We start from the raw sequence: 10,905 nt of genomic DNA, 5'->3' as shown, positions 1-10,905 counted from the left end.
TTCAATTTTAAAGAATGGAACTAATCATTTAATATTTCTCTGGCTATTATGATAATAGATTTTAATCTTGAATTGATGAGCCTCCTAAGCCAGTGGTTGTTAATTATGTTCAAGCTAAAGTTCTTTATAAAAAATGGGAGGAATCGAATAGGTCTATCTAAAGATCAGTGGGAGTAAGCTCATGAATCATAAATTTCTGTAGAACTACATTACTACAGATTGTTGACTCTATATCTAAACCATTGAGGATGTTCTGTGACAACTCCACTGCGGTTTGTTTCTCTCATAACCGTAAAGGTACTTCAGACTCTAAATAAATTGACATTAAGTAATTTTTTGTCAGAGAGAAAGTTCAAGAGTCATAGATTACAATGGAATAGATTGTTATAAAAAACATAATTACAGATCCTCTTACTAAGGGCTTGACTCCAAAAGTCTTTCAAGAGCATATCACTAATATGGGACTTGTTAGTTCTTTTGATGTATTTTATTAGTGGGAGTTTTGCTCATATATCCAGTTGCATTTGAGTTCAGCATTATTATATTTATGAAACATCATTATTGTTCTCGAGAATATACATGTATTTATTATGGGCATTTGTTTATGTGTATACACTTATTTATTTGCCTCCTACAGAAATTTGAGGCTATATGTGGTGTATTTACCTCATTCGGTATCTGAGGTTCCAGTCAATACACACACATCCAGTCGCTAGCAAAGCCTCATTTGATTGAGGTCTAGTGCTAGTATTGTGGGACATCCGGACCCAGTCCCAATGAGCTTCTTTGATTGAAGCTTGAGCATTTGGGAGAAGCTTATAGTTAATGAGACCTTCGGTATCTGTCTCATAGGGCTCATTTGGTTTTCGAGCCAGGACCAATTTGGAAATAAACATGATGATCATTATTGCATGTTATTTCCATACCACACTTTCATACTGTTCAGCCCAAGTCGGTGATGTTATGAGCACTTTGACGTGTGTGGTCTCATATTGCTTTAGATGTGATGATCAATATGGTTGGGTGTTTGTAATTCTCATTCGGACCAAGGCATTTGGTTTAAGGTGCACTCCATTCGACACTGTTTTGTTTGTGGCCACATTCAGTTTATCTAAATCGGAGAGTCGTTTTAAATAAATTTTAAAAATCTAAAACTTGTGACATATGCTGCCCAAGTGGGAGATTGTAAGATTTCTTATTAGGTGGGCTAGCATAGTCAAAGATTTATTTCCAAAACCGATTTAGTGGTGTTGACTAAAGATGGAGTAAGCAGAAAGAATCCAACATTATTGGTAAGTGATCTCTATAGAGATATTGGATTCTATTAGCACACCTTAATGGTATGAAATATTTATTACTATGTGTGGACCTAATGTATTATTTCCTTAATGGGGAGGAAACCCTAATTTTATTGCAGGGTTGGTCCCTACTCTCATCCCTATATATAGTTATCACTGACCCATTAAGTGAGGCTAACGACCAAAAGCAAAAGGGAAAGAGGGTAGACCAGACCAACATTAATCGTGTTGTACGAGGAGCATACAAGAAGACATTGAGGAGTTCTTATTCTTCAGCCATGGATTCAGGTATGCCTAAAACTTGTTTTTGTAGTATTTGTTGTGCATGTTTATCAATCTTCATGAATCGTTCAGTATTTATTTTCTTTCAGGCAAACCTCAAGTTTTTTGTTGGTTAAAGTAACCCTCAAATTTGAGATGCAGTAAAGAAGCATAGACCAGTGACTATCCATTTTAACAATTTTCACTCACTAAGGTGAATAAGAATTGTGTCTGAGTAAAAATTAAGTTCGAAATATGGATTGTTATTTCCCAAAGTTTAATTTGTATTTGGATTAGAATAGTGTGAGTGTGTGATTATGGTATGAGTGTATGAGAGGGTCCACCTGATTGTGATTAATATTTTGGTTTAAGACTATCCAAAAAAAAAAAAAAAAAAAAAAAAAAGCTTTTAATTTAAGCCAATTGAATTGATTTCATTATCTATATTTCTCTGACGATCGGTCTCGGATTTTGTTTACATCAAGAGAAATAGATGCTCCTCCACCCGGTGAATGAAAAGGAACTCAAATTGGTATTTATTTAATGGACTATCCACATGGTTCTAAAACTTGGGCAGTCCCGACTGATCCAATCCCAATACAAGGGTAAGATTCGAAGGTAAAAACATAATAAAAACTGAATTTTATTAAAAAGCACGCAGTAAATATGTCTGATTCGATCCAATTGCAAAGGATAGTCAAGTTGGTAAGGGATCTTCACCTCAAAAAGCATGTATGTGGTTTTAACTTTGACTCCTTTTACTTTCCTGAGGCCACTCACACGGGGTATTTAGTGCTCTTTAGTCTTTATTGTTTTCAGAGGCAGAAGGGTATTAGATCAATAAAAATGTGTGATACAATCCGATTCAAGCTGACCCAAATGAGTATTAAATCAATATCTGCCTTGACCAATCCCAATATCGGTCCCAAGAGTTAAAACTTTGCTATCCACCCTCAACATAAGTATGAATTGCACAAGAACGGGTTACAGGTCTCCAGGTACCATCCTTTTCACCTTTCAGATGAGCACAATAGAGGACCAACATCGCATGTGAAGATGCCAGTACCACCCCCGCTCTCTCTCTCTCTCTTTTGCTGATGTCAAATGTCAAAAGATGTTAGGTGAGGTGTGTTTATAGTGTTCTACTGTTTTTGTTAATATTTCGGTTGCTTTCGCATCTCAATAATGCTCTCATATGTGGTAATTGGGATGTAAACATCTCCATATATATAAGTGCTGTATTAATCGAGTTTCTTCAGTCACAGTTGAGACCATCTTGTGGTTAGGAATGCAGAATTTGATTGTGACCTTCTATTATCAATTTTCTCACACTTCACTTGGTAATTGCTTCAATTACACGTACCATTCATTCTCTCTCTCTCTCTCTCTCTCTCTCTCTCTCTCTCTCTCTCTCTCTATATATATATATATATAAAAGGGTCAAGATGTGACTCCCCTCTCCTCATATTATCTCCACCCCTTTATTGTACACTTTCAATAGGTCATGATGAAATTATGCCAGTTCAACATGGTCTCAGCGGTCCATTTTATTATGTAACGAAAGGACATTATTTTCAAAATGTACTTATTTCTATTTGTGCTTCCTTAAGACTCATTTATGATTTTTTTTTTTATCTCATATCATAATTATAGGTTCTATTTATTTTTATCAATTTTTTAGAACAGAATATTACTCAATTATTCGTTCCTATGCAGACACATAGGGGGTGACGAAATTACCACCCTGCTCCCTGTTGGATGCCTAGATGTACACTCCCATTGGCCTCCATATTAGCATAAGGTCTACATGATCAGGTAGTGTTCTCTCTCCCATATTATAAATGGGATTTGATGTTCAAATATCATCATTAATTTAGTCGTCAAATGATAGATATGTTAAGACTCTTCTGCTTGAATATGCAGGCCTATTATCATTGGAGTTGGTGAATCCCACAGGAATGAACGGTCAATATTGGCTGGATGGAAAGTTTGGAATTAATCGATCCTTGATCTGACCTTTTTTGATCCCATTTTACATAGATTATTCAAGGTAAAATCATAATAACAATTAATTTTTTTTAGAAAACAGAAGTAGATCTGGTTGATATGATCTGATCCTTATCCAAATGATATCGGTCTTGACCATTCCCATGACCGTTTCGTTTTAAAGCCTTGCTTGGAACACACTGGCACAACACAGATGCCTTTGAAACGAAGATAGGGTCTCAGGCAGAGGAACAAACCCCACGTCACCAAGCCCTTCCTTGTTGGGGTTAATGGAAGCCTATTTGGCTACTGATTAGAGGCAGTATGGATTTTACAGTTCTGCCTATTTGCTTGAGATTGAGTTTTTTTTTTTTTTTAACCAAGGTGTCCGGGCCAACTTACACACACCTCAACTAATCCTCCGGGAGACTAACATAGCAACCCACTGCCATGATCGTTATTTCCTACTGAAATGGAACTATTCATGCACATTAGAAGGTTAGAGGGGTGGGACAGAGGAATACACTAAATACAAATTTACATACCCATGTGACACGAGTTGATCGTCTAAACTCGTAACGCGCTACTTTTCAAACAGAAGCTGTGCTAGGCACTGGATTTACTTGTGATTAAGTTTTTGTTTTCATATGAATACATTTTTCAGTATTTATGTGAAATTATTATTTTATCCTTCATAAGATTCTATTCTTTAAACAATGAGACCATAGCTTAGGGATATAAAAAAGAGGTTACAAGGTTATCGATACCTCTGAAGGTGTGGATAACAAAATCCCATATATTAAAAATAATGACCAGTCAAGCGCATTCTTGTTTCTATATCCATTTGTTTCAAAATTGAAAATGTAAATTTCAACATTTCATAGTGAACCCAGTAGTGACAACTTATTAATATTGATGCACCCTTCAGAAAATTCATGGATGCATCCCTAATCTCATGGTCCTGTTATGGAAATTTGTCGAATTTGATAATAATGCATCCATATTTGGTGGGATCTCATTAGCATTGGCAAAATCAGTGATGGATCGACTTCTCCAAAATATGTTTGATCCATTCTTTAATATGTATATTTCACATTTCATTTGATGGTTAGAGGCGAATTGAAAACTAAGGGTCAGAGACGAATTGAAAACTAAGCAATGGCAATTCTAAAGATCACCTAGGGAAAAAAATAGAGATGTCTCCTACATTTTCCATAATATATGGAAGTATCGATAGAGTCATTCGGTCTGAATGCTAAATAAAGAAAATAATCCAGATGATGGAACGAGAAGACCTTCGAGGTAAAGAAAATTATTCTATTAATTCTTACCAAAACTAAATAAACAAATTTATTATGTTATTCTTACCAAAACTAAATAAATAAATAAATAAATTTATTATATTATTATAAAAAAGACAAAATTACCTGCAATAAGAAACACAACGAGTCCCATTTTCAAAACCGTCGCCATATAACTCGTAAGAGTGTTTTTGCATTTCACATTCTTAGAGCAGTTATTATTACCGAGTTTACATTCATCCACCACTTCATCAAATCCAGCCCCCAACACACATCCACAAGAACAAATTAAACAATAATATTATCAAAGGGTAACCCTAATCTCAAATGCTATACAAGGATAGTCCTCAATTACAATCAATTACAATCTCTAACTGGAAAGAAGAGAGTATGAATTACAATCATTCTTTAGATGGAAAGTCTTCAATCAGGGTAGGTTTCCATTTATAGTCCATCGAGCCCAATTAGGGAAGGTTTTCATGGAGTGACACATACACTATTTTTGCATGCGTAAGTAGTCTGGTTTTTCACAACTTCTTTATGAAACTTTAGATCTATTGCCCAGTCGAACACGACAGGGACAGATCCCTTAATACTTGTGAAATTGAGGAGATCCGAGAGTGAGAAGTTGAACCAGCTACTTTGAACGATGACAGTGTAGCTACGGGGATTGAAATCAAATACGTGGGTATGATTTTCATAGCTCGCAATAGATATATATTGATGCCCTTTGGAATTGAGGTCTGACAACATCCTAAGCCCGTGCAGGAACCATTGACTATATAAGATACGTCCCTGCAAATCATGCCACACCCACTCTGGAAGACCTGGCCATTAAAACCCGTGATGTTAGACACGGTGTCGCAATCCAGGGTTGTAAATTTGTTCTCTGTATCAGACATGTTGAAGAGATTCACGATGCTGTTGTCTAGCGTATAAAGTCTCTGCCATTGAATTCGTTGACCAACCTGTTATAGCAATCGTTATTTATAGGCTAAAGTAAACTTAATTGTCGATGATATGAAATATTTAGAATTTTCACGCTTCCCACTGAATAATCTTGGAGGGTTGTAGTTGTTATTGCAGATTAGCTCAAAAGAATCAAACTCAGAACTTCCGTAACACTCTTCAGATCCAAAGCCAAAGGGGTAGGAAACACGGACATCACCACATCTATCAGAGCAATTGGGCTTTGCGATTTGCAACGTTGAAACTGTATCCTTTGCCTGGATGCATCTGTAGGGCGGGAGTAGGGCGGGAGTAGGGCAGCAGTACGGCTTGTCTTACGACTCTGTGATGAAAGCCTGACTTTTTTGATAAGGGAAGGGAGGACGGAACCCACTTCGACTCACCAAGGAGAAGGTAAGTACTGTTACATTGTTTCTTCTGAAGTGATATAGATCAATGCCTGGACTGGAGGGCGTCGGCCCACGGAAAACTGTTAAGTTTGTCTCGAATTTTTGACCCGTTTTGAAAATTGACCCGATCTGACATATTTTGGTGGCGACCCGAATGGAAAATTTTCTGAGATCTGTGATGGAAGCAGTATCGGCCCAAGCCCGGAGCCCATCACTGATCTCGTATGGGGGTGCGGGGGTGTGGTATGGTTTGACCGGATCAACCGCGACCCGATGGGTCGATCCACGATTTTGGAGTATATGTAATGTACTGTTGCTTGTTGAGAAAGTCATTGTATTCTAGGGTTTTCAGGCAGCTAGGGTTTCAGGGCGAGTTTTTCCTCGCCGCTGGTAGGGTGTAATCTCTCTTCTGCATAGTGATTCATCTTCTTCTTCGCCCGAGGACGTAGCACACCACCCTGGTGTGTGAACCTCGTTAAATCTCTGTGTCGTACGGATCTATTGTCTCTTTATTTTCGTGTTTCTTGGTGTTTGATCTAACAAAAACGTTTGCAGATGCGACCATGAATCGAACCAGATAGAAACATTCAGCTGTCGACGGACAAACTTTGCCGGAACGTCGACCGCAAACGAAGGATGGCTAGGCCCCGGTTCCCAGGGTTAGGGTATTCCCTATTATGAGCCTACTCAAATAAGTGAAAATAGAGGACAAGCATTGAAGATATTAGACCCATGGCATTTGCTAATACATAAACTCTTGAGCAAGTTGGTAAGAAGAACAAAATATTACTCAATTGCTTGGAATCTCCAGTAAAACAAACATATACAATGATCAATTTACCTTCCTGTGGTGGACATTTGTCCATAGTTGAATAGGTGATAATCGGAATTGAGATCCAAATATCCAACCTAATTGCCATTTTTTTTTTTTCGCTAAAATTTTATTTCATAAGAAGAAAAAAAAAAAAAAAAAAAAAAGAAGAAAACAATTACAACCCAACAACCAATCCAACAATAAAAAGAACCACTAGCCTCCCCATCCTCCCACCTTCGGCATTGCCATCAGCAGGAGAAAAGGAAAAACTCTAAGGGAATCTATAATTTGGTCTTCCCTCGGCATCTCTAGAAAGAAAATCCCCTATGTGAGGAGGCAATATCACATCAACTCCTGAAATACCACTCTTAGCCGCATCTCTTGCCAAGAAATCTGCCACTGCCATTACCCTCCATACTGTTAACTGCACCCATACGATTGTGATTTGTTCCCATATTGGTAGACTTCTCTAAGGGAATAATTATCTCAATATCTCCCTGCCCCTGCACACCTTCCTTAGACGTTGGACTATTGTCCCTAATCTGAGTTCTTAATATGGTAGGAGGCTGCCTCATATGGGTAAGATTTCTACCCAAATTGGAAACAAATCCTTCACCCAAACCATCGCCCTCTGAGCTGGATCTCCGCCCTGCACCACCTTCATTCACCATGGCTGCCGCCCCAGTGTCTCGAGCATCCACCTCCTTCTTCTCTTTGCATTGGAACAAAGTATGCCCAATTTTTTTGCAAAAACCACATTTAGCTAACCCATCTTCATATACGATTAACTGTTTAAACCAAAAAATCTCCCCCGTTCTTGGTTGCTTTCTTTCCACCTGAATCTCTTCCACCCTTTTCTCCCCAATTATCACTTCTACCTGAACGCGCGCGAAATTCCCCATTGCCGCCGATCTGGTGCGTCTGTCCAGGGCCACAGGTCTACCTGCCACTTTAGCCATTGTCAACAAGATCTTCTCATGCCAGTATTCCAGGGGAAGGCCTGGAAATCTGATCCACACCAGTTTGGTTGGGTTGTTCACCGCATGCACATCAAAATCTGGTTTCCAATGTTGGAATCGAATAAATTGTCCTCTAACCTTGATTAGGTTCCTTCTCCAAATGGCAGACATATCTCCTTCCAACTCAAACTGAAATAAAATGAATCCTTTCCCCATAGGAGACAAAGAAATTCTCCCCTTCAAATTCCACCCCTCTCCTGCAGCTTTACGAATATCATTCAGTGACATAAATTTGAAGTTTGCCCGACCTATCAAAGCAAACTTGAATTTTTCCAGCCTCTCCTCATATGCCTCCTGCGGGATGATAATCTTAGTGTGCGCCCCAGCATGTATTGGATCCGGCAACTGCTCCACGTCCGGTAAAGCCTTACCCACAACAGTAGAAAAAGTTTTCTTCGCACCATCCCCTCTATCTTTCTGATTTCTGCTGTCATCCACCTTAGTACTCAGATCTTCTTTGGCTTGAAACTCAGATTCTTCTCTAACCGCTTCTGATGCATCCTTTAATTTAATTTTCCAGAAATCAGTAAGGCGTAGTTGCCTGCCCCTATCCGGCGGTCTTCCTCCCCCTGGGTCATGATCCATATCTCTACCATCATCTACCACATTCAAAAACGCCATCGTCTCCCCAGATTTCTGTTTCAGTCCCCTTCCTTGGTTATTCAACAGATCTCCCCCTCTCGAAATCAAAACGAAACTGAGAAATCTCCCTCACCCTTCAGACGCCGTGAGAACTTCAGATCTGCTCGGATCTGCTCAGATCTGCACTTCTTCTTCTTCTTCTTCTTCTTCTCTTCTTCTCTTCTTCTTTCCTTGCTGCTGGAACAACCGAACCTGCAACTTACCTTTCTCTCCTTTCCTTGGCGCCGACAAATCCGCAGTGAAGATCGAATGTTGTATCTAGATGTTCATTATCAGTAGATCGGAAGCTCAGAAGAAGCTCCAAAGCAAAGCGAGATCTCAGTCAGTTGTAGATCACACCCGGAAAGAACTACTCGATCTCTTCTTCTCATATATTTTCGATCATGGCTGCTCCAAAACAGTGGATAATTCAGATCCCCTCTATCTTTCCGTCAGACGATGACAACTCATAAACTTCAGAAGAAGCCTTGACTTCGGTGGTGGCTTATACTTAAAGAGGTGGTCGCATTTCTTCTTCAGCTCGTTCCCAGGCTAGTGAAGGAGATTCACAGATCCAGTTTCCCCTTCGGACGCCGTGAGAACTTCAGATCTGCTCGGATCTGCTCGGACCTGCTCGGACCTGCTCGGATCTGCTCGGATCTGCTCAGATCTGCACTTCTTCTTCTTCTTCTCTTCCTCTAACGTTCTCCAAGGGAGAATCACCTAATTGCCATTCTTAAAACGGTGATGTCTAGAAATATAAAATAACTAGATGCATATAATTTGTATGGCCTCACCGAATTGCCGAGTCCACCCATTCCAAGGAAGTCATGAAGGAAGGTTTTCCCCCATAAGCATTGTCGTCCACTGTGACATGAAGTACCATTTTCCCATCATTTCTGGAATCACAAAGAAGCTGATCAATAACCAGATGAGTCCAAGGAAACCCCTTTCTAAGAAAATCCAAGTAAAAAATTAAGGATTTATTACTCACTTGTTGCCGGAGCAAATGAGCCTGGAAATGCAAAGTTGGTCTTTCTTCAGGTGATTCGCAACTGCAAAATCACGCAAACCACCTTTGAAGTACACCCGGCCATCCTTTTTATGTCTTAATTGGACAGGCCAAGACCGACCACTTTCTTGATCTTTAAGGATCATTTCAAAGCTTTCTCCTATAAGACCATTTGATCTGGCAAAGTTCCTTGGGATTACCTGTGCACCATTATTGATCATAAACACTCATTTCATAGTTTCATACAAAAACCATAGAAAGATAGAGAGACCACTCTTTTTTTTCTCATCAAAGATGTTGACAGTTGGATGCTGACCCCAGAGACGATCACGCGTTGTGAGGGTGTGTGAGTGATGTATGAAGAAAGTGGGTGGAGTGTGTTCTTGGTTATGATTAGGGTGTGAAGATGTGCACAAAGGGGGTGGGGAAGATCTTGGGCAGCAGGGGAGCGTAGAGAGCTGCTATTATGGCTTTGGGGAGGGTAGAGAAGAGAGACAGTTCTCTTGTACAAGAGGTGGGAGGGAGGTGGGTCCTTTATAGGAAGAAATGGAGGAGGGGGAGGCGTATTATGGGGATTTGATTTATGTTTTGCAGGAATAGATTGGGAATAGAATTCTTTTTGGTAACATTGGTCTGGTTTTAGGTTCCCAAAAATCAGACTGGCCACAATTCTTTAACCAGCTTGTACGAAGATTAACTCAATAAAAAGAAAAAAAAGCTTGTATGAAGATTAATTATGTATTTTTTTTTCTTCATAAAAGTATGCTGATGTTTACCATTTGATTTATTATTAAAATTTTCATTTAAATGATAATTTATGTAAAATATTTTTCAATACAACTGTGAAAGTAATTAATTGGAATTTATTTTCTAATTTTCAGAAAAGATACCATTCGATCACTACATGGATAATTATTCAATAATAAAATTTTATACTTTAAAATGATTTTCTCTCAGACTCCTTTATGGATCCTGATCCTGATCCTCCCTAACAAAGGATGGGATGCAATGAACATTCTATGGCTGGGAGTATCCGAACATGCACTTCAAGGGGCACCAAGCCATAGGATACTCATAGCATCCATCCTATGCTAGAGAGGATCTGGGTGCCTCCTTTGAGAGAGAGAGAGAGAGAGACTGTACTGGTCTATGAAGTCCAAACCCTAACCCCACAGCATAACTCCAGATTCCAGAATTAAAGTTCCAAGAATTGAAGGTGTAATGTGAAATGGGTT

General features: G+C 39.1%; 1 protein-coding gene across 4 annotated transcripts; it reads right to left on the bottom strand.

The window, feature by feature from the left end:
- Positions 1–6,970: 6,970 nt before the first annotated feature.
- LOC122067610 lies at positions 6,971–10,164 on the bottom strand. Of its 4 annotated transcripts, none has more exons than XM_042631445.1 (3): positions 9,653–10,164; positions 9,299–9,557; positions 6,971–8,779 (listed from the first exon to the last, which is right to left on the bottom strand). In XM_042631445.1, the coding sequence occupies exon 3, from the start codon at positions 8,656–8,658 to the stop codon at positions 7,387–7,389; it is 1,272 nt and encodes a 423-aa protein (XP_042487379.1). In that variant the 5' UTR covers positions 8,659–8,779; positions 9,299–9,557; positions 9,653–10,164; the 3' UTR covers positions 6,971–7,386. The 4 variants fall into 4 exon arrangements, with proteins under 4 accessions (XP_042487379.1, XP_042487381.1, XP_042487380.1 ...); XM_042631447.1 differs by having other exon boundaries at positions 6,971–9,381; positions 9,456–9,557; XM_042631446.1 differs by having other exon boundaries at positions 6,971–9,574.
- Positions 10,165–10,905: the final 741 nt, after the last annotated feature.

Source organism: Macadamia integrifolia, unplaced genomic scaffold (assembly GCF_013358625.1).
Source record: "Macadamia integrifolia cultivar HAES 741 unplaced genomic scaffold, SCU_Mint_v3 scaffold3003, whole genome shotgun sequence".
Classification (NCBI taxonomy): Eukaryota; Viridiplantae; Streptophyta; class Magnoliopsida; order Proteales; family Proteaceae; genus Macadamia; species Macadamia integrifolia.
This window is presented reverse-complemented; position numbering and strand designations above follow the sequence as displayed.

Coding starts and splice junctions, on each gene's coding strand:
- LOC122067610 (XM_042631446.1), bottom strand. CDS start 8,658: ATGGCGTTTTTGAATGTGGTAGATGATGGTAGAGATATGGATCATGAC.